This window comes from Colias eurytheme, chromosome 29, assembly GCF_061535395.1.
Source record: "Colias eurytheme isolate Ceu_HAF_F1 chromosome 29, ilColEury1 Martin Lab GWU primary, whole genome shotgun sequence".
Classification (NCBI taxonomy): Eukaryota; Metazoa; Arthropoda; class Insecta; order Lepidoptera; family Pieridae; genus Colias; species Colias eurytheme.
Genome location: NC_143008.1, coordinates 3,178,035 through 3,203,210, shown reverse-complemented (window position 1 = coordinate 3,203,210; position 25,176 = coordinate 3,178,035). Strand labels below are relative to the sequence as shown.

Genomic DNA, 25,176 nt, shown 5'->3' with positions numbered 1-25,176 from the left:
AAGCTGAGCAGCTGAGAAAGGCGACTGCGACACTTGCTGAACTAGACGCTACTTTGAAGGCTTCGTGATTATGATATATAGTATATGATTAAAGATGTTTTTTATTTACCTATGTTTATTAGTAACAAGATTTACACGCGGCTTTGCCTGAGTGGTCAAGAGTGGATATTTCTTTGCGGTAAAAAGTAGTCAGCTTGGTTAGCTCTATGTTATTTTATGATAATAATAACTTCTAAACTACCTACTATTTTTATAAAACGCAGTTGTCTTTCAGTCACTACCAACACTACCATATAAATATTTAACAAACAATAATATTTTAAGTGGATTTTATTTTATTGACGTAAGTAGTCTATTCGAGCTATTACGCACTGTCGACCAGTCGCCGGTGACTGTGACTTACTAGAGTTTAAATAGGGGCTTGCGCACAGTCGTCAGTCGTCCAGGAGTAAGTCCAGTCGCCGGCGACTGGTCGACAGTGCGTAATAGCTCTTAGAGCATTGTTTTTTTTAATAATTCATTTTTTATTTTATATCAACTATTTCATACATTGTCTGTGGCCATTGTTTAAGCCGTTGCTTAGCAACGAGATTGTTTATTCAATAATCGTGAAGGAATGTATGAGGAATGTCGATCAGATTATGTTTATGAGATCACTACAAATCTTTAAAAATGAGTGGCGAGACGATATACGAACAACCGAGACGGTACAATGTAGCTCCGATGCGAGTACATGACTATCTATATGGTAAGTTTTAAATTATTTATGTTTTTACCCTCTTTATATTGTGTCCACCTCAAGGTATAGTAATTAATTATTCAAAGTAGGTACTCCAAAATTAATAATGCTCATGCAAATCTTCGCTAATTGTCGTATTTGCAAAATGTATTTCATTTGACTAAACAAATTTTACTAAATTAAGTATGCATGAAAGAAAGAAAGAAAGAAAGATCATTTATTTGACTCCACAATAATAACAAACTCAATTGACACAGAATACAATACTTAATTAAAATTAAAACAACACAACATGAAACAAAACAATACAAGTATAATAGTAAAATAAAATAAAATGAAGCCGAAAAGTGGAGCCAAGTCAGGTAGCCACTCAGCATAAGCTGCAATATAGTTGCAACGCTGATTTTCAGTGGCCCCTCTCTGAAGCGATTGGAGCGGCAGTACGTACATGACGAAAATGCATTTAACCACTCTATATAGATATAGTCTTCGGAGTTCGGACGCTCCGGGAATATGACAGTTACCGAACTGTGATGAAGATTTCTATGCGCATTATCACTTTTGGAATGATTGGTTCATTAGCGAAGACGTGAGAGTAACAAACAAATAAATTGAGTTCCTTTTGCATGTTAAATATTAGCAGTAAAAATTAATTATTTTTTTCTAATAGATTCAGCGTATATCGTGTCTGGGGCTAGAGACTATGCTAGAACAGCCTTCAAAGCAGCCATGGCGTCTGCGCAAGTGGTCAGTATTTATTGTAATGTAGCTTTTCGCCCCCTTAGTCTAAAACTTAACAAATTATATACTATACTAGCTGCTCCTCGCGGTTTCACCCCCGTGGCTCCATTCCTGTTGGTCGTATCGTGATGATATATAGCCTATAACCTTCCTCGATAAATGAGCTATCTAACACCAAAATATTGTTTTAAATCGGACCAGTAGTTCCCGAGATTAGCGCGTTCAAACAAACAAACTCTTCAGCTTTATAATATTAGTATAGATTTAAAACCTTTCTGGAGAACCACTCTATATTCTATTGAAAAAAAGGCATCTAAATCTGTTGCGTATTGTTTTTGTCGTTTAAATTTTTCTGCTCCAGCAAAATAAACCTTAATGTTTATGTTTTTATGCTTATTTCTGTTTGCAGGTTATTCAACCAGTCTACAAGACAATGTTTTCGGAACTGCGAAAATTCCCAAGAATGCAAGTTGGTTAGTACCTACTATATTGCGATAATAATATTTAACAGTACGAGAATATAATAAATAATAGGTATATATTGCAAATTGTTCTCCTAAAAGCAGATACAAAATATATCTAAGTGATTTCCTTATGTATATTGTAAATTAAAATACCTACAATCAGTGAGGGTTGATAGATGTCATATTTCAATCATTATTGTTTATGGTTTCTACGACATAATATATCGGTGTATAATTAACTACATCTTTCACCTTGGGGCTTGGAATATACACTAATATTATAAAGCTTAATATTATTAAGCTAAAGAGTTTGTTTGTTTGTATGAACGCGCTAATCTCAAGAACTACTGGTCCGATGGCGTTGGATAGCCTATTTATCGAGGAAGTGTATATTATATCATACCGCTAAGACCATTAGAAGCGAAGCGGGTGAAAAAGCAGAGCGCAACTAGTTAAAGATAACCGGCAAAAAATTTGTATAAATCCATATTTTAACATCCTAAAGTCAAAGGCAAAGAAATTTCTTTTGCGCATCTTATGATAAACAAATTTTGTGTTAGTAACCTGTATTGTAACCTGTTGTGTTAGTATCTATAGTGGCTACACCTTTTGTTACTTATAATATCACTAGATATCCGCCCGCGGCTTCGCCGGCGTTTGCAAAGGAAAACCCGCATATTTCCCGTTCCTGTGGGATTTCCGGGATAAAAACTTTCCTATGTGTTAATCCAAGTTACCCTCTATATGTGTGCTAAATTTCATTGTAATCGGTTCAGTAGTTTTTACGTGAAAGAGTAACAAACATCCATATATCCATACATATCTAATCTTTATATATAAAAATGAATCGCAAAATGTGTTGGTAAGCGCATAACTCGAGAACGGCTGAACCGATTTCGATAATTCTTTTTTTATTATATTCCTTGAAGTACGAGGATGGTTCTTATGTAGAGAAAACGTAAACATGTACCACGGGCGAAGCCGGGGCGGACCGCTAGTGTGTATATATATACATATATATATATTAGATTAGATTGCTTTTTTACTATAAAAGTGTAATCTCCCAATACTCAGTGTACCACCCAAACTGTCGTCTCCCCCACCACGTGGACCGCTCGTACGGCGCGTACGTACGGCGCGTACGGGAATCGAGACACGTGCCCGCGCCCGAACTGGCGGGGAAAGATCGCTTCAAGTTTTGTGCTACGTGAGTTTAAATTTGTTATTAATTTACTCCTTGGTTTAACGGTTAACCCGTTGATAGCGTTTGAAACTGAAACATTTATACAGTTATTCACTCACATACACTTGACTTCGTTTAGAAGCGCTTTTGAATTGTCATAATTAAAAAATAATAATAATTTAACTACCACCGGTTCGGAAAGCAGTTTCTTCTCGGCAATAAACTCAATAGTTGCTCCTTTAAAATCCTAACAATGTAACATTTTACATAATATTTTAAAATAAAAACCTTGCCAGAGAGTTCACCTTCATTATCTATTTCGCGTTATAAATCTTTTATTACTACAATGCTATATTTTTCGTTCAATGAGCGTTTTCGATCTTTGAGTAAAACAAAAGCATTATTTTCTTGTGTATAAATTTATAACTCTACTAAGGGCCGATTTTCAATGCTTGGATAAAAGTTATCCGTCCAGTAAAGTATTACACGATAATATTAAAATGTCACGTAAACTGTCAAATACGGGCAATTATAATACCTTTTTAAAATGGTAGTTTTATACATTATTCGACGAATAAAGGAGAATGACCACGGGTGGTATCGGTAAAATTTTAGTTGTGCCATGTATTCGTGATATTGTTAATTCCTATTTGTATTTATAATGATCATATGTATCACTATTAAGTTTTAATTATACCGGATAAATTGAAATAATAGTAAAAGTTTGTGTTTTGAAACATGTATGACCACGTATGGAATCGGTAAAATACTAGTTGTGTCACATATTTGTGATATTGTTAATTCCTATTTGTATTTATAATGATCATATTTATCACTATTAAGTCGTAATTATACCGAATAAATAGAAATAAAAGTAAAAGTTTTTGTTTTGACACATATATCTATCTCTCTTGCAAGCGTCCTGCGTCATCTGTCATTGTGTTCGACGCATTGTTCGACGTTATTTATTTTGAAATAATGTTTATTACGATTTACTTTTCAAGTTTTCACATTTGTCTTGTAAATTAAAATATTACCTATGTAAAAAATGTAAAACTTAATGTTCATCGTTAGTTTAAACTCGATAAAGTATTTTTTAAAGTGTTGAATAACACTTTTGTTTTATTTTTATTGTCGCGAACTGCGGCTTATTTACATAAAAACTTTAATCGTTTATAAAAGTACACTGGGGTAGATCCCTTTAAAAATAATAAAAAGTGCAAAAAAATCGCAGTCGGATGAAACCCATTAGAAAAGGAGGGGAATATGATGAAAATTAAAGGAAAAATAAATTACGGTCAATCCGAGTTCGGGAAAAGGGAGGGGGGAGCTTTTAAGAGAAAAAAATGGTTTCTCTTGATTTCCGACAAAACTACAAGTCCTACGGAAAAAAGTTCAATGGCAAAGTTGTAGATAATAAAAAGATCTACAACTTTTGTATTGACAATTTTTTCACATAACCTCAAAATTTAGGTGAAAAATTCAAAAAACCAAGTTTTTGGTTTTTTATATTTATCTACTTCAAAATTTATGTTTTTTCTACGAAATTTGGTGGAAACTTGCTTTATTATGTCCCAAATACACTGTAATTTATTTGACTGAAAATATTTATTTTTTCGCCTTATTTTGAATTAATACCAAAAAAACAACCTAATTTTCAATCGAAAAGTCACCCGTCAAAATATCAGCTTTTTTCAAAAACTTTGGGAGCCTTTTATTCATCAAAATCTCTACTTTTATATGGTGTAAAAAAAACAAACCTTACCATAGTAAATGTTCTCAGGAAATGCTTACAAACAGTGTCATAATTAGCTTTTACTAAATCAGGCACACTTCTCGAACTCTATATCTTCTCTTGTATCGGCTTTTCGGTAATATTTCAAAAGAAAAAAAATTATCTGTTCTAAGTATAATATTTTACAGCATATTCAAAAGCAAAATGATGTCGATAAAAACATTTCAGGTAGTTTGAGAAGTGTGCCTGATTTAGTAAAAGCTCATTTTCACACTGTTTGTATGCATTTTCTGAGAACGTTTACTATGGTGATGTTTATTTTTTTTTACACCATATGAAAGTAGAGATTTCAATGAATAAAAGGCTCCCCAAGTTTTTGAAAAAAGCTGATATTTTGACGGGTGACTTTTCGATTGAAAATTAGGTTGTTTTTTTGGTATTAATTCAAAATAAGGCGAAAAAATAAATATTTTCAGTCAAATAAATTACAGTGTATTTGGGACATAATAAAGCAAGTTTCCACCAAATTTCGTAGAAAAAACATAAATTTTGAAGTAGATAAAAATAAAAAACCAAAAACTTGGTTTTTCGAATTTTTCACCTAAATTTTGAGGTTATGTGAAAAAATTGTCAATACAAAAGTTGTAGATCTATTTATTATCTACAACTTTGCCATTGAACTTTTTTCCGTAGGACTTGTAGTTTTGTCGGAAATCAAGAGAAACCATTTTTTTCTCTTAAAAGCTCCCCCCTCCCTTTTCCCGAACTCGGATTGACCGTAATTTATTTTTCCTTTAATTTTCATCATATTCCCCTCCTTTTCTAATGGGTTTCATCCGACTGCGATTTTTTTTTTGTTTCAAAAATTATCTACTCTAGTCTAAAGTACTAACATCAAGCTTTAAATTGAGCTATATTTCATCTTGACACAAAAAGTTTGATTGCGATACCAAGTGCCATAGTAACTTGGGCAATCTCCTTTAACCAAGGATTGAAAAATCGGCCCTAAATATAAATAATTTAAAAGTCTCCTCCTCTTCTCTATTTTAGCCCAAAGAAATTATTGCCAGTGCCAAGCGCGACTCCAGATTTCCACCCGCCCACACCAAATTATGGACCTGTTCCAACCAAACCCAGGAATAGAGGCACTCAGAGTTTGTACAGGTAAGTATATAAATTATAACCATTTATTTTATTAAGCTATTGCATAGCTTTTATTGTCTTTGAGCGCGGCGACCGAATGTAAAAATTCCGTAACAAAAAAACCTAACACCCCCCACTCCAACCGGCACAGCGATGCGATGCTATGCAATAGCTTTACCGCGGCAGTCCTCGAGTGACACACGTATTTTTTCTTATTTCATCTGCATTATCGAGTATTGAATTCAATAAAATTTAACACAATTATTTTTTTAAAGTTGAAAACATCTCTCTTGATTAGATAAATGCTAATATGTAGTTAACAATTTATATTTCTTATGAACTATCTTGATCCCGTGGCTACACCCGCAGTTTCAAAGTTGTTTTAAAGTGAAAACTGAACGATATTAGGGGCAGTAGTTTTTTTTAAACAGACAGACAGACGCAGCGATGGACTGTTTTTTAGTTTTTAGGCACTACTATACTTTAAAAAAAGATATACATAATAGCTATGCCTTTTTAATTTTTTTTTTCTTTTTTCCAGAGAATCTTCAGCGCAGACAACCCCGTGGCAACCAGACGGAAAACAAGCAGACACCTGCGAACAGAAGCCTGAAGTACTATACTTGGATAACTTACAGTGGGGTTAGACCATGACGTTGAATAATAAAATACATTCTGTATTCTTATGGGCCCTCTTCACAATTGGCAGCGTTGGCCCAACAAATGATCGTCCATGTTTGCCCCCATTACGGCGATTTTGAATACAATGATGGCCGATCTTAAACATTTAGGCCTGACTATCATGATTGCCTCTACTCATCCAACGCTGCCCATTGTGAAGAGGGCCCCTTATAGAATAAAGATGAAGGTAATATTAACAATCATTTGTCCAGGTCCCGGATGCCCATATAGGACAGGTGATCTTCCAGCTGACTTCCACACAACGGAGATTATTAACAAGTTCGTATATATATTATACATATTACGCTCAAAATCAGAAATGGCTCATTAAACACATAAAACCTGGGTTCTATTTTTTTAAGTCGGTTGGAAATTAGCTCACAACGCGTCATGGTCACAGTAAAGATCCACGACGCGAAATTCTTGTATACGATATACTATTTGATACGAAGCGTTGTGGTAATAATTTTACTGACTTCAAAAAAGGAGAAGGTTCTCAATTCGACTTTATTTATTTTTTTCGGCTTTGTTAGTGTTACCTCATAAATTTCGTCCAGGTAAACCGATTTTGATGATTCTTTTTTTATTTGAAAGCTAGTGCCTCCCGGTTAGTTGCATTAAAATTTGTCCAGTTATGACTATTTTAATGGGATTTAGTTTTTGTTAAAAAGTAATTATTTCTTGAAAAAAAAAATACATTGTCAATTGTCATACAATTCTCATTAAAGGAATTTTATATTGTCATTGTGTACTTTTTTCCATATTTTTTTATGGTACGCCCCAAAAATTAATTATTTTCAGGATGCGTCACGCGAGAAAATGGACGGAATTAGTCGAAAAGGGACAATTTCCGCGATGGATGAAGAAGCAAGACGCCATTATCACTGATATTGAGACGAAAGACTGGATATTCAGAGAGGCGGTAAGAGCTCTTTTAAATTGGCTGGTTTATATTAGAATTTATTGTAAATCAGAATGTAAAATGTTTAAGTTTTAATTAAATTATTTTGCAGTACTTTGTCGATCGTTTAAGGATATATTGACTCTTTTCAACCGACTTTAAAAAAAGGGAAATATTCACAATTCAACTGTATTTTTTTTGGTTGTTACCTCAGAACTTTCGATTGGGTGAACTGATTATAATGATTCTTTTTTTATTTGAACAACCAGTTGCTCCTATTTTATCATTATTATTTTTAATCATCTTGATATCTTCATTTTGAAGTTGTAGTTTTAATTCAATTTAACTTTTTTCAGGAGATAGACGAACTCCAAGACATTCGTCTATCTCTCTTGCACAAGTTGCAAAGTGAGAAGCGACAAAAGCAAACGACTCGTGTCGGCAAAAAACTGGCCAAGTTATGGGCTTGTAAGAAAATGGACATGGAGAGGAAGATTGAGCATATACGACGGACTAGGGATAGGGGTAAGTTTTGTAAATGGATATCGTATATCGTAAAAACTCAAACATTTATTCAATTAGATTTTTTTAGAAGCACTTTCGAATCGTCATTACATATTTTTTAAATATACCATAACTCCATTGGTAAAAGGTAAGAGCAACTATGGAGTTTCTTGCCGGTTCTTCTTCATACTGCTTTCCAAATCGGTGGTAAATGTTAAAAATTACGTTATGACGATTGAAAAGTGCGTAAAGAAGAAGTCTAATTGAATAAATAAATGTTTGAGTTTTGAGTTTGAGTTTAACAAAGTAAGATACTACTTGAACTCGTATACAGGGTGGATTTTTAAGACGGCTGGCCCGTCTTAAGATCAAGACCTTGACTATTACAGCTACAGGAAAATGTTCCTCAGACATCCATAACTTTAGATATTCTGAACTGTATTCACAGATTTTGGAAAAAAATACAGTCAGCAGAGGCCATTTTTTTTTTGGTCGTTATCGATCCTATTAATGTGGGAAAAAGACCATTTAAGGTTTGAGTACTAGATATGGTAGAAATTGTCAAAAACTTTTCCCATGCATTTTGTTCGGAAATACGATAAAATACCAGATAGATTATTACTTACTAAATTTCCACCCATCGCTTTGCCCGCGTTTTTAAAGAAAAACACGCATAATTCCCGTTCCTGTGGAATTTCCGGGATAAAAAGTAGCCTATTTCTTATTCTGGGTCTTCAGCTACCTTTCATTGTAATCAGTTCACTATATAGTAATAACAAACATCCATCCTCAACAACAATTAAGATAATCTTCACTATAATAATATTATAAAGAGGAAAACTTTGTTTGTTTGATTGTAATGAATAGGCTCATAAACTACTGGACCGTTTTTAAAAATTCTTTCACCATTCGAAAGCTACATTATCCACGAGTGATATAAGCTATATATTATCACGCTAAGACCAACAGGAGCGGAGCCACGCGGGTGAAACCGCGCGGCACAGCTAGTTTATTATATTAGTAGGATAAATTATCAGACGAGAAAAAAAAGCGAATATATTTCTGCAGAACTACGTAAGCTAACCGCCCTCCACGCGGTGGGCGGTCGTACCGGCCTTGTAGAAGCACAGCGAGCTTCAAGAGGCTGTGGTAGTGTAACAACTGCGGCTGCTGACCGCACAGCTGACACACACGCGCCGAGAGCGAGGCACGGCTACCAGGCGAGCAGGAGGCACGCGGAGATTGTGTACGACCCCTCGTTACTGGGTGAGTAGCGTGACCGCACAGCTGACACACACGCGCCGAGAGCGAGGCACGGCTACCAGGCGAGCAGGAGGCACGCGGAGATTGTGTACGACCCCTCGTTACTGGGTGAGTAGCGTGACCGCACAGCTGACACACACGCGCCGAGAGCGAGGCACGGCTACCAGGCGAGCAGGAGGCACGCGGAGATTGTGTACGACCCCTCGTTACTGGGTGAGTAGCGTGACCGCACAGCTGACACACACGCGCCGAGAGCGAGGCACGGCTACCAGGCGAGCAGGAGGCACGCGGAGATTGTGTACGACCCCTCGTTACTGGGTGAGTAGCGTGACCGCACAGCTGACACACACGCGCCGAGAGCGAGGCACGGCTACCAGGCGAGCAGGAGGCACGCGGAGATTGTGTACGACCCCTCGTTACTGGGTGAGTAGCGTGACCGCACAGCTGACACACACGCGCCGAGAGCGAGGCACGGCTACCAGGCGAGCAGGAGGCACGCGGAGATTGTGTACGACCCCTCGTTACTGGGTGAGTAGCGTGACCGCACAGCTGACACACACGCGCCGAGAGCGAGGCACGGCTACCAGGCGAGCAGGAGGCACGCGGAGATTGTGTACGACCCCTCGTTACTGGGTGAGTAGCGTGACCGCACAGCTGACACACACGCGCCGAGAGCGAGGCACGGCTACCAGGCGAGCAGGAGGCACGCGGAGATTGTGTACGACCCCTCGTTACTGGGTGAGTAGCGTGACCGCACAGCTGACACACACGCGCCGAGAGCGAGGCACGGCTACCAGGCGAGCAGGAGGCACGCGGAGATTGTGTACGACCCCTCGTTACTGGGTGAGTAGCGTGACCGCACAGCTGACACACACGCGCCGAGAGCGAGGCACGGCTACCAGGCGAGCAGGAGGCACGCGGAGATTGTGTACGACCCCTCGTTACTGGGTGAGTAGCGTGACCGCACAGCTGACACACACGCGCCGAGAGCGAGGCACGGCTACCAGGCGAGCAGGAGGCACGCGGAGATTGTGTACGACCCCTCGTTACTGGGTGAGTAGCGTGACCGCACAGCTGACACACACGCGCCGAGAGCGAGGCACGGCTACCAGGCGAGCAGGAGGCACGCGGAGATTGTGTACGACCCCTCGTTACTGGGTGAGTAGCGTGACCGCACAGCTGACACACACGCGCCGAGAGCGAGGCACGGCTACCAGGCGAGCAGGAGGCACGCGGAGATTGTGTACGACCCCTCGTTACTGGGTGAGTAGCGTGACCGCACAGCTGACACACACGCGCCGAGAGCGAGGCACGGCTACCAGGCGAGCAGGAGGCACGCGGAGATTGTGTACGACCCCTCGTTACTGGGTGAGTAGCGTGACCGCACAGCTGACACACACGCGCCGAGAGCGAGGCACGGCTACCAGGCGAGCAGGAGGCACGCGGAGATTGTGTACGACCCCTCGTTACTGGGTGAGTATAATTAATAAATAAATAAAAAAATGTGTGCGTGTACACACGTAAGAAGTGAAACTTCTTTATGACCTTATTTTTCAAAAAATATTTTTTATATATTATGCAACTTGACAACTAACAAACTTCTTTATCGGGGTTGGAAAAAAATTTAGTGTAACATTTTTTCGTTACGCGTGGCATTTTTTCGTTACGCGCCATCTTGTTTTTATCCCTACCACGCGTGATTGACGCATTTCTGTAAAGTTGCATATAGTAAATTATTATTTTTTGAAAAATATGCAACAAAACTAGACTCACAATCACGCTTATACATAGTCCGAAACATAACTCTGCTTACGTACATATTAGGCAGAGTTTTATAATGACCGATAGAAAAGACTTTGAACATTACTGCCACGAAATAAGGTGCTGATTTCAATTACATGACTCGAACGTTCTTGACTACCTTTTTATAAGTGACTAGCTTTCCGCACGCGGCTTGGCCCGCGTAGTAAAGAAAAACCCGCATAGTTCCCATTCCCGTGATATTTTCGTAATAAAACCTATATCCTTTCTCAAGTACCAAATTTCATTCAAATCGGTTCAGTGGTTGAGGCCTGAAGAATTTACTAATGCGAAAGTAACCCAGCGTTACTTTCGCATTTATAAGTTAGGAATGCGATTTATAACATGTTATTTATTCACAGCCCTCGAAGATCACAAGATAATATCGGAACCGCCCCCATGGCTTGACCAATGCGGGCAGAATCTCACCAAAAGCTGTTCAGGCCATCACCTGCCGCGTGACGTCACACAGCTGTGCGAGCGAGAGACCAAGTGGAGCGAACAGTTTCTAGAGAATCTGCATAGTGATTTGAAGAGTTAGTACTTTTGATGTACTAGACTATGTAAATTTTCAGGATAAAATCTATCCTTAAACATATACCTCTAATATTGTCTAAAATTGTATATGCGAAACTGTATTTGTTTGATAATTAATCTTTGTATAAATTTATAAAGAATAGAAAAAATTCGATCACGAGGCGGGACTCGAACCCGCATCCTTCGCGCCATTCGTCTCTCTTCTCGTGACCCGCCAGAGCAATCGAATTTATTCTATTCTTTCAGTTTTATGTGTCTGAAGGGACACACCGCGCGTGCATGCATGGGAAAAGTTTTTTTCTATTCTTTATAAATTTATATTTATAAAGCATTTGAATGCCATAAAACCAAAAATATAAATTCAACAAAAAAGGTCGTGTTCCATCGTTACAATATTGTATTCACTGAAAAGTGCTTCATATTGGTTGAAATGGTTGTTAATCATCTCAATAGATGGCGCGCGGTGTGTCCCTTCAGACACATAAAACTGAAAGAATAGAATAAATTCGATTGCTCTGGCGGGTCACGAGTGGCTGAGTTGGTAAGGCATCCGCCCCGGAATGGCGCGAAGGATGCGGGTTCGAGTCCCGCCTCGTGATCGATTTTTTTCTATTCTTTATAAATTTATATTTATAAAGCATTTGAATGCCATAAAACCAAAAATATAAATTCAATTAATCTTTGTATCAAAAATTCAATTAATTTCCTTGAACCTGGTCCAGCATTTCGCTCGTCTTACCCGTGTTGTTACGAACAATTATTTTTTTCGGATTTGAAGTTCGAAGTCCACACAGCCTCTTAATTCACAAACATTTATTACTAGCTTCTGTGCCCCGCGGTTTTACCCGCATTGCTCAGCTCCTGTTGGTCTTAGCGTGATGACATATAGCCTATAGCCTTCCTCGATAAATGGGCTATCTATAACCGCAAAAATTTTCAAATCGAGACCAGTAGTTCCTGAGATTACCGTTCAAACAAACAAACAAACTCTTCAGCTTAATAATATTAGTATAGATTATTCATCCATACTAAAACATCGACATTCTTTGTTATAGAGAATCTATCAAAAATTATAGAAAATCTATTCCAGAGGCCCGTCTAGGTGCACAAGGTCACAGCGCAGGGCCCCTAAAAGTGCTCAAACCCCGTCGCTTAGTACAAACCCCTCGACCCCCAACACCAGAAGTGGAAGCTGTGCCTGATGATGAGGAACAAGCCCACCAAGCCGCCCTGACGCTGCAGAGGATCGTGAGGGGAAGAGCTGTGCAGAATTTGGTGAGTTTTGGAGTTGTAAGTTTTGGAGCTTGTCATTGTAGCCTCTTAACTGACTTTAATAGACGCAAAACAAATATAAAAAAGCGTGTGTGCCGAGCACACGTGTCAAAAGTGAAACTTCATTGGCAAGATTCAAAGATGCCAAAATCGTCACCTTACTCCATGACGTGACGGTATTGCCATTACGCGACCTAGAAATTTTACTCTCAACGCACCTAAAGAAGTTTCACTTAAAAAATAATTGTCTTTAGTCAAGCAAGTAACTTTTAAGTTTCACTTCAAAATATAATAATAATAATTTTCCTAGATGTACGAGGGACGTACCAGGGCGGCAGAATTGACGGAAGAACTAAAAACAACACACGGGTTACAAAAGGAAGATAGAGCTCGTATAGCAAGAGAGGAAACAAAAGCGAGAGATCATAATGCCTTGAGAACGGAGGCTGAACAAAAGGTATACATACAAAAAACAATATTATGTGTAAATTCGATCATTAACATTAACAACTGGTAAAGCCAAAATAAAATCGATTCGTAAAGCCAAAAATTCTAAACGTGGGGATAATTTTTTGCCACTTGTGTTGTTATTAATGAACGAAGATACTTTATTACAATTATAATTTGGTATTGCGTGAAGTAAAATTAAGCACACACTACTAAATTTGGGATATAACAATGTACATACTAAACAGGGGCGTGCACAGAGCTTTTCGACAGGGTAGGCAGAAATATTGTAATGATATTAAGTCATAAAAACTAATACTGCAATGTTTATTTCATATTCCAGTGATACCTAACTAGTGTTCTATATTATGAAATGAATGATTATTGATTAACTTTACCGTTGTGTATTACAAATTCCGGTATAAATCGGCCTTTTTCCTATCACAAGTCTCTGTTTGATAAAAGTTTATTCATAAAACAAAAATAAGAATTTTTCGTTAAATTATACCTTATTATTAGTGATGCAACGAATACTACTTTTACGAATACGAATACGAATACGAATATCAAACCTACTATTCGGCGAATACGAATACGAATACGAATATCTCGCCTTGGTAATAAAAGACTTATTTATTTAATGAATGATTAAAATTCTCTCTTCTAATAATTAAAATTTACAATAGGCAAATTTTTATTTAATAAACATAAAATTCGTAGATTTTCTGGTTGTAGGCGATTTTCTTTTTCAGTATGGATGTTTCCAGCCGTTGAAAAAAGTCTTTCCGAAGCGACTGTACATGGCTTCAGTGAAAAATATTTTTGGGCGAGTTTTTTCTGACTTTGAAAATTGACATCTTCTCGCCAAAAGGCCAGTGGATCAGCAGTCTCTGCACACGTCATATTTTAACGCGCGATTTTTCATGTACAAAAATATTCGTTTTTAAATATTCGTATATTCGCCGAATACGAATATTCGGTAAATGTCTAGTATTCGGCGAATACGAATATTCGTATTCGTATTCGTTGCATCACTACTTATTATCTTACAAAATACACTCATGATATACATAATCTATTTAGTTAGGTACTCTCAAAACACTTCACTTGCAAATTATCGTAGATAACATTATTAATTTTCTCAAAAAACAAATTTAACCTCAAAGTAAAATATTAAATATCGTTTGTTATAAATTTATAATTAATAATTCCAAAACAAAACAAACGAATAATGATACTATTTGCGGATGGTCTTTACCGCTACAAAAATGTATAAATTATCACACTCCTTAAATTGGTCGCATAGTCGCATTTTATTTTATTTTTATTTAATTTATTTTATTTTTTTTTTATTTTTATAGTCAACTTCAGTTTCGAATTTCGATGTGGTTCCGAATTCGGTTCGTACCTAATTCGTATACCTTCGTAAAAAGACACTGCCTACCTTGCATGTTGGTGTGCGTTGTTTTTAAACATCAGTGTGCCGTGTTTATAGGCACCCACACATATAAAATATGCGTAGACACGCAGAGCACACATATAAAAACTTAGACACGGATAGTTTGTGTCTTTGCCGTCCCGTGACGTACTGAGTCCTGTGGCGGCGCTAGTGCAGCGCATGTGTATTGTGTACATATAGAAATTAGATAATAATGCCACCAAAATACCGATAGATGGATCTGAAATATATTTGAAATATTTTGTTTCATTACTACATGGCGTAATTAATAAATTATAATGACGTTGTGAATTTCATTTATGGATATTAAATATTGATCAGAGTTTGATAAATGGTAGGGTAGGCAGTGTCTTTATGTCTTTATGGAATGCACGCCACTGATACTAAATAGAGGCTATTTTTTATTTTGAAATATCGACGTACAATAAACAACTAACCTCACAATCACACTCAAAATTCCCTGAAGCAAAACTCTGCCTTCGCCAAACTCTGCGTTAGGCAGAGTTTTCTTATGAGCGATGCAATAGACTTTGAACATTTCTGCCACGAAATAAGGTGTTAACTTCAATGAATGTTCTATACGTCGCATCTCGAACTTTTTGGCGAACTTTGAATAGACGATTGAGTCTGGTTATTTATGGTAACTACGTCAATTTGTTAAAAACTACTACTGAGGTATAATCTTGAAGGGAAATTTTTTTAGGCACGTCGATGTAAAAAAAAATATTTATTTATTATTAACACGCTTATATTAGCGTCACCTGTTTGTATGTAACCGACTCCTTTAGAGTTGAGTTTTACCCACCTTACCGGACAGATTTAATTCAAACTTTGTACACTTATCAAGGATCGGTGATAATACCTTAATTTCATAAGCGTGTCATTTATTTTTTTATAACTACATAATTATTTATTTATTATTTTAGGAAGACGCCATTACAGCATTGGTCGAAGAATTATGCGGTGGTGCCGTGTCTGCTGCTTTGGACTTTTTGGAGAAAGAACTGAGAAGGCTTAAAGAAGAGAGACGACATCACGCGTTCATACTCATTGCTTGTTTGTATCACTACATAGTATAAAACAAAGTCGCTTTCTCTGTATTTCTATGTATGCTTAAATCTTAAAAACTTTGCAACTGATTTTGATGAGGTTTTTATAATAGATTCAAGAGGAAGATTTTAGTATATATTTTATTAGGTTTTTCCGGAAATTGTACTTGGTGGTCGAAATTTGACAAACTCTTAACTCGGTTTTATATTCCCATTACACTGTGCTGATTAATAATATGTATAACTAGATTTCCGCCCGCGGCTTCGCCCGCGTTTTCAAAGGAAAACCCGCATAGTTCCCGTTCCCGTGGGATTTCCGGGATAAAACCTATCCTATCTGTTAATCCAAGTTACCCTCTATATGTGTGCTAAATTTCATTGTAATCGGTTCAGTAGTTTTTACGTGAAAGAGTAACAAACATCCATACATCCATACATCCATACATCCATACATCCATACAAACTTTCGCCTTTATAATAGTATTAAGATTAAAAAAAATAATGACATATGTTAGTGATACTTCAGGATTGTCGCTTCATAATTCTTTTTTTTTTTTTTTCAATAAATCTCCTCCTAAATGATGGAATACCCAGGGTTGTCCATGTAAATATTTTCAAATTATTATTGACGTGACAACGTCTTTTAATTCGATAGAGCCGGCTGCACGCACGAAACAACATGACTCATGCGGCGTTACCTCGCTCTGAGGCGTTCCATGTAAGGCTTGAAGTGCGAGCGAGAGCGCAGAACGAGCGACAAAGAAGCACAATCGGACGTTGTCACGTTCAACTATCGTCAGTAAACCGACTTTACAGACAACCAATTTTTTTTGTATTATTTTACAGTACGAGAGAAAACGATGCGGGAAGCGGCAGAAGCTGGGAGAAGACAGAAAGAAGAACAAAGAAGAAGAGAGCATGATGAAATGTTTAAACAGGTAGGTTAAAAATATATAGGACTAAATTTTCGCCTTGGCTTCGCTCGCGTTTTCAAATTTTAACCCGCATAGTTCTCGTTTCTGTGAGATTTCCGGGATAAAAAGTAGCCTATGTCTTATTCTGGGTCTTCAGCTATACCAAATTTCATTGTAATCGGTTCAGTTGATTTTTCGTGAAAGAATAACAAACATCCATCCATCTTCACAAACTTTCGCGTTTATAATATTAGTAGAATTTACCCACTAACTCATTCATTGTTTTAAAAAAAAATCTCGAACTCGCTCTTTTAACACTTACAATTTTTTAGTCTTTACAACTTTTAAGAACATTTTTAAAAATGTTCACTGTTCAGTCATGAATAACAATTATGTTACATGTCATGTTGTAAAATCTAAAGGTCAGACCTTCATAAAACTGTTCATAGCCATACGCACGCGAATTTCCACGCACTGATGGTCGGAAGCTCTGCAACCGGCCTGAGTTTAGTCGGTCATGTTGCTAACTCTTTTCGGCTTATAATTTGAATGTATCCATACTAATATTATAAATGCGAAAGTAACTCTGTCTGTCTGTCTGTTACTCAATCACGCCTTAACTACTGAACCAATTTGAATGAAATTTGGTATAGAGATATTTTGATACCCGAGAATGGACATAGGCTACTTTTTACCCCGGGACATAGGATAAGTTTTATCCCGGAAATCCCACGGGAACGGGAACTATGCGGGATTTTCTTTGACTGCGCGGGCGAAGCCGCGGGCGTAAAGCTATGTATTCTATATTTGTCTAATACGGAACGGCTTTAACTCAGTCAGTTTATATTATGTATGCTAAGCCTTTAACTTATAATATCATTGCATTTTTTTTCTTTAGATTCTTGGCGTTACCCAGGATACAGTGGACATATACCTCCAAGAGATACTCCAGCAAGGAGTGGAATTGGCTGCAGAAGAAGATGCGGTCAGCAAAGCGATGGCTGATGCTGACAGGATCGAGGGTAGCTTGAAGGAACATGGGTCCATGTGAGTGTGGAATGGGAATTTTAGCACGCAGAAATCATCAAAATCGGTTCAGCCAGTTGAGAGTTGTGGAGTAGTAAAACAAAAAATGCGGTCGAATAGAGAGTTTAACACGCTAGTATTAGCTTCGCCTGTATGTTTGTGTGCGAGGAATGTGTTTGTAAATAAGCAATAGTATCGCTTCAAACGCTAAACGCTTCAATTTCAAACTGAATGAAGCGATATGATTGGTTATTTACAAAAAAGCACCCTAAAATTGGAGCGTTTCAACGGTGCTATTGAGAAAATCCGCGTGTTTCTTGGTTGAAAACCGAATTTAACTCACAAATATTGTACGAAATTTTTCGCAGTGTGTGTAGGTATAATGCTGATTATAATTTTGACAGACAAGTCAGTAAGACTACATTTTGATCCGGACACTATTAATGGACAGTTATAATTCATAAATATATCTTACTAGCTATGCTCCGCGGTTTCACCCGCGTTGCTCCGCTCTTGTTGGTCTTAGCGTGATGATATATTATAACCTATAGCCTTCCTCGATAAATGGGCTATCTAACAGCGAAAAATTTTTTCAAATCGGACCAGTAGTTCCTGAGATTATCGCGTTCAAACAAACAAACTCTTCAGAAGAAATATAGCTAAAAAAAACATTTTTTAACGTGATAACGTTTTTAAAATAGTTTTAGTCGGGTGGCATGTTCAGAAACTTGTGTCACACCAAAACCTCACGAGCGCGATCGCAGGTATAACGAGAGAGAGACGGACCGATCTCCCGTCTCATCTCGAGCGCTGCCACCAATAAGACGTTATCACGTAAACATCTCGATCGTAAACCTACTTTACAAACAACCAATTTTTTCCAACCCAGGTCAACAGCAGAACAGAACGAGCTAGTAGCCGAGTTGGTCCAGCAGTTTTTGCTCCCAGAAGTGCACAGATCTTCATCCAGACTGCACCTGGCTGCTGTACAGCAGAGCAGAATGGAAGCTGCCAGATGCAGCGTGTTTGGGATGCTGTACGAGCGGGAGATGACATCTGGTGAGTAGGGGCTGATGGTAGACCTGCAGTAGATCTTTTATTTATAGGTTTTTATATGGAACTGCCTGTGCCTCGTAGTTTTATCCACATTGCTCCGCTCTCATTAGCCCGGTTTACACGCACACTCTTTACCGCGTGATTGAGTGCGCGGGATTGAACGCGGAAAAGCACGCGCGCTGAGGAAAGAGGAAAGATTGTGCGTGTAAACGATAATCGCGCGCGATTGATTGAAGGAAAGCATGGCGCGTTGGAGTGTGTGCGGAGTGGACGCGCAATCTCGTTCTCTCTGTCATCGTTTTAATGCTCGCTCTTTCCCGCGTGAAAGCCGAATCGCGCGCGAAAGAGCGTGCGTGTAAACCGGGCTATTGGCACGATGATATAATATAGCCTATAGCCTTCCTCAATAAATGGACTATCTAACACTGTAAGAATTTTTCAAATCGGACTCGTGGTTCCTGAGATTAGCAAGCATACAAACAAACTCTTAAGCTTTATAGTATTAGTATTTATAAGAAATAATGCACAATCTTGTGGGTATTGGTTCAGTGTTAATTTTTGAAATTGGGAATATTCGTAAATTAAAGAATGAATTTTTCCTTTGCATCATTTCGATGAGCCCAAATCTTTCAGATTATTTATGAATTATTTTTGCTAAATCTAATTATTTTGGAGGCTTTTTGCTGTTTAATAACAACTTCTCTACGAATTTATTCGATAAAAAAATCTGTTTTTATTCTGTTTATTTGACTTTTCTGTTTCTGAATATAATATTCAGATATATAATATTTACTACAGATACATGCACACGTTGTGGTGAACCGATCGGCGATACATGCCGTTGCGAGGTTTGCACGGACGAACATACACCCACAGCTACAAGTGGGAGGGACGACAAGCGGTGGAAGTATACTAGGAGTGAGTTGATTGTATTGTTTTTGGGAGGAAAATGTAGGGATTTTCAGAATACATAGCGAAAAATTATCCAGGAAATGAAAAAAATGTGCGTTGAACCATAACTTTTTATTTTTCACTCAAATTATAACAGAATAAAGAAATACAAAAAAAAAAATTACAGACACCAAAAGGACATGACATATCGATTAACAGATTTATTTATTATTTACTAGATTTCCGCCCGCGGCTTCGCCCGCGTTTTCAAAGAAAAACCCGCATAGTTCCCGTTCCCGTGGGATTTCCGGGATAAAACCTATATGTGTTAATTCAAGTTACCCTCTATATGTGTGCTAAATTTCATTGTAATCGGTTCAGTAGAATTTGCGTCAAAGAGTAACAAACACACACACATCCTCACAAACTTTCGCATTTATAATATTAGCAAGGATAGTCATTAACATAATCAACAACGACCAACTCACAGTCACACTGAAAAGATGTCCGAAGCAATATTTAATACTTATAAATTATTTTTAACAAAATAAATCCCCTGATTTATTTTATAAAAAATAATTTTCATGTAAACAGGTCGGCCATCTGTAACGAAGAGTCGGGACGAGAGATTCCCGCCGTCTCACGATATAAGATGTTGGCTCAACGATCTACTCAATGATGGTGAGATATTTTATTGATAAACTGTAGTATTTTTATAAAATTTATTTTGAAGACTTCGAAAATATGCACAACCTTTTTCAGTTTTTGAAGTGAAACTTCTTTATCGGGGTTGGAAAAAATTTAGTGTAACATTTTTTCGTTACGCGTAACATTTTTCCGTTACGCGCCGTCTTTTTCTTATCCCTACCGCACGTGATTCGTATTTCTGTAAAGTTGCTCGTATTTCTGTATAGTACAGGGCTTCCCAAACTGTGCGTCGCACATTGTCCCAGGGGCGTCGCATGTCGACGCAACCATATCGAGTGAGCGCCGGGCACGTACATTTTGTCATTCATACATCCCGGTACATCCCGGGCAGCGAGCGGCGCGGGATGCGGTCCTGCGTGTTCATTTCGTTCAGTCAAGCTTTTGTTTTGTTTAATTACGCACGCAGAATTTTAATATTGACATTGGATATTATTCAAAAAAAATAGAAGAAATAGCCTATGCTTCCTAAAAAACTAAAACTGCATTTGGAATCAACTCACAGTCATTAACAAGGTAAGCCGAGAGACTTTTGTAAGAAAATTGCGAGAACTGAAAAGTGAAACATCAGTCCACGGTTTTCAAGAGCATCAGTTCCTACTACAGCTTTACTCGCCTCTTACATGGTAGCTCACCGTGTTGCCAAATGTAAGAAACTACACACGATTGCTGAGGAATTGATTTTACCTGCAGCGGTTGATATGAATCCATGATGATTGGAGAATCGGCAGCTAAAGAAATAAAAAATGTACCTCTTTCAAATAATACGATAAGTCGCCGTATTCACGACATAGCCACAGTATTACAATATTATTTCCTACAGTAAGGAATCGCCTTTGATGTCGCGCGATGCCGCCGCCAGCGTAGGTAATTACGCTGCCACACGAAAATACGCTAGGGTTGCAACAAATGGGAAATAAAACAATTGTGATTATTAATATTATGATGAAATCTTTATTCATATGTACATTCAAAATAATTGCGATTATTAAATCTGATGTAATTATTTGTTCATAAATATATAATTACAGATATTGCACTGCTAAATATTATTTACGTGGACACTTTATTTTTGGATGTTCTTAATTGTATATTATAACATTTAACTAAGTAATGCATTCGCATTGAGATGTACAATCTGATTAGAAAATAATGAGGACAACATATACATAGCTTTGATTTTAATTCAACAGATACAATTAATACAATCTCTCTGAAATATTGTTTCCTTCTGGGATTTCAATGTAGATTTACATCCGTAAACCGAACAGTTTGTGCGCGCCATAATAGAATATGTAAGTACCTATGTATAATAAAATTATTAAACAAAAAATACGACTGCGTCATCCTTTCGCGCTAGGTAAAGCAAACTAAGCGTGTTTGCTTTACGCGGCCCGCGTCGCCCGACCCCCGCCAGTTCCCCTCCGTTTCTCTGCACAAGTACATTCGTCGCACTACTGTAGGAAATAATGGTAATACTGTGACATAGCAGAAGATATTAATGAGCAAATTGTGGGAAACCTTTCCGGTTTATTTGCCATTCAATTAGATGAGGCGACTGATTACTAAAATTGCTTAGTATTTTTGGGGGCTGGGTTGAGGGGCGTCGTAGAAAAATAGTAAAATCCCAAGGGCGTCACAGTACAAATAAGTTTGGGAAGCCCTAGTATAGTAAATTATTTTTTGAAAAAATAAGGTCATAAAGAAGTTTCACTTCTTACGTGTGTACACTAGTACACGCACACATTTTTTTTGTAATATAATATCATACGCCAACTATTTTAAGGAATTTGAAGGTTATCCATTAATTACCAGACAATTTTTCATAAAAAACACACACTGTATAATAATATTTGTAAAAAAATAAAATTATTGTCTATTATTAGTGTTTATTATTTTCTATTTTCAGTGGTGATAAGATCAAGGAGACAAACATACGAACGGACGAGCGTCGAACGCGAAGTGGCAGACATTTTGCGTAAACGGGCGGATATCACTGTGGAAGTTAGAGAAACTATTGACGAGAGTAAGATTTTTTACGATTTTTTATTTTTTAAGCTATTGCATAGCTTCTATCGCGAGCCTTGAGAGCGAGCGAATCGAGAAATTCCGTAACGAAAAAACCTCACGCTCCCCACGGGGACGGGCGGAGGTGTGGCTTGAAGGCATAGCATGCAATAGCTTTACCGCGGTAGTCCCCGAGTGCCACACGTCTTTTTTTTATTTTTGAATATTTGAGAAAATCCCTTTTGAAATTAATATAAATTATACACTAGCATATTTAAGAGTGAACCATTTAATTAATACTAGCTTACCGCCCGCGGCTTCGCCCGCTTTGTCTAAAACCTAATAAATTATGTACTAAAACCTTCCTCTTGAATCACTACTATCCAATACTATCTATTAAAAAGAAACCGCATCAAAATCCGTTGCGTAGTTTTAAAGATTTAAGCATACAAAGGGACATAGGGACAGAGAGAGCGACTTTGTTTTATACTATGTAGTGATTTATATGTATTTGTTTACCAGTGATAGCCATAGCGACAGGAGAATACACTCGGCCAATAAAAATGGCTGACTACCGCCATTTGATGACACGTTTCGTTGGTGACGCTCTACAGAGAAGCGAACCGTTCCAACCTAAATGTACTTGTAAGTATATTACTAGCTGTGCCCCGCGGTTTTACCCGCATTTCTCCGCTCCTGTTAGTCTATAGCCTTCCTCGATAAATGGGCTATCTAACACCGATAGAATTTTTCAAATCGGATCAGTCGTTACTGAGATTAGCGCGTTCAAACAAACAAACTCTTCCGCTTTATTATTGATTAAAAAAACACATTTTTTTATTAAAGAAACCCGTTTTAATGTCTATTCCACGAGATTTTTTTTGTGATATTAAAAAAAAGATTTTCTGTTTGTTCCACGAGTTTTTATTTTGCACTTTCAAAAAAAGGTTAGGTACTTAAATTCTTCTTCTGCAAAATACTCAATTTAATGTAAATTATAATAAATATTTATAATATGTATTTGTACAAATAAATAAATAAATATTGTCTCTAGGTCCTAAAGAATTACCTTCAGAAATACGTCAAAGGGCGGAAGAAGAAGCGGCAAAAGCGGATCCTTCTTGCAAATGTGGTCAAGTGAAACAGCTTAAATTTGGTATGTCATTATTATTATAATTTTTGTCATTGTCATAATAATTTATGTTGTCGAACTTTTATTCTTGATTACAGTACATTTAAAATTATTAATATATGTACTTAGATTCTGAATGTGAGTGAATATTATCCATTTTATACAATCCAAGCTTTCCACCCGCGGCTTCGCCCGCGTTTTCGAAGAAAAACCCGCATAATTCCCGTTCCCGCGGGATTTCCGGGATAAAACCTAGCCTATGTGTTAATCCAAGTCACCCTCTATATGTGTGCTAAATTTCATTGCAATCGGTTCAGTAGAATTTGCGTGAAAGAGTAATAAACACACACATACACAAACTTTCGCAATTTATAATATTAGTAGGACATAGACAATAATCATAAACATGAATGTCTACAGTTTTCTGTGTTTAATTATTTGCACAATTTAATATTTCTTCTAGAATTAGATAAATATTTCATGATTTAAAACATTATACCCCATTAAATCTATTAAGATTTAAAAAAATTGTTCCTTAATAAAAATTAAAAATTAATTTTACTCAATCACAAATGGAATTCCCTTTTTTAGATACCGAAAAATCGGAAGAGAAATCGAAACTGCTTCCTTCAGAACTACGTCTTTTGGAAGAAATGCGACGCTGCAAGTGTGACACTGAACCTTCACCAAGCGCTAGGACTATGGGTATACATCTACACTAATCTTAATATATGTATATATAAATCTCGTGTAACAATGTTCGTCCTCAATGGACTCCTAAACCACTTAACCGATTATAATAAAATTCGCACGCCATGTGCAGTTCGATCCAACTTGAGAGATAGGATAGTTTAAACATGTAGTAAATAAAAATAAAATAAAATGTAGGTACCACGGGCGAAGTCGGGGCGGACCACTAGTATAAAGCTGAAGAGTTTGTTTGTTTGAACGCGCTAATCTCGGGAACTACTGGTCCGATTTGAAAAAATCTCTAGGTGTTAGATAGCCCATTTATCGACGAATGTTATAGGCTATATATATTATCACGCTAAGACCAAGGAGCGGAGCATTGCGAGTGAAACCGCGGAGTGCAGTTAGTTAATTATATTTTTTTAGTGAAACTTCTTTAGACGCGTTGAGAGCAAAATTCATTCATTCAGGTCGTGTCATGGCAATAACAACACGTCATAAAGTAAGGCCACGATTTTGGTATATTTGAATCTTGCCAAACAAGTTTCACTTCTGACACGTGTGCTCGGCAGACAAGCTCTTTTTTTAAAGCATTTGTTTAGATTTTTTTTTAAGATAGATAACTGGTATAATATTCATAGCACACAAAAATTTATACAAACACAAAACATAAAATCTATTATTTATTAACTACTTATATTAGTATTTTAATTACATATTTAATAACAATATTATTTTTCTTATTTCATTTCAGATAGTCCAACAACGGAAGATTACGCTTACACGGACACTTCTTTTGATCCTACAACTGAACCTGATGATGACCAGATAAATTAA

At 37.3% G+C, this 25,176-nt stretch overlaps 1 protein-coding gene and 1 non-coding gene across 2 annotated transcripts; both read left to right on the top strand.

Moving 5' to 3' along the window:
* Positions 1-649: 649 nt before the first annotated feature.
* On the top strand, positions 650-25,176 carry LOC149896134 (cilia- and flagella-associated protein 91-like). Its single transcript, XM_090118408.1, has 24 exons — positions 650-748; positions 1,410-1,486; positions 1,890-1,953; positions 3,019-3,151; positions 5,913-6,026; positions 6,547-6,647; positions 6,899-6,965; positions 7,488-7,608; positions 7,944-8,112; positions 9,160-9,357; positions 11,517-11,690; positions 12,782-12,966; positions 13,274-13,420; positions 15,796-15,925; positions 16,765-16,856; positions 17,731-17,879; positions 18,748-18,917; positions 19,713-19,832; positions 20,400-20,486; positions 22,420-22,536; positions 23,040-23,162; positions 23,572-23,673; positions 24,241-24,354; positions 25,094-25,176. Exons 1-24 carry the CDS (start codon positions 673-675, stop codon positions 25,174-25,176), a joined length of 2,913 nt encoding a protein of 970 aa, XP_089974534.1. The 5' UTR covers positions 650-672.
* On the top strand, positions 12,215-12,290 carry TRNAS-GGA (transfer RNA serine (anticodon GGA)). The gene has a single exon. It is a non-coding gene; the product is annotated as a tRNA-Ser (tRNA).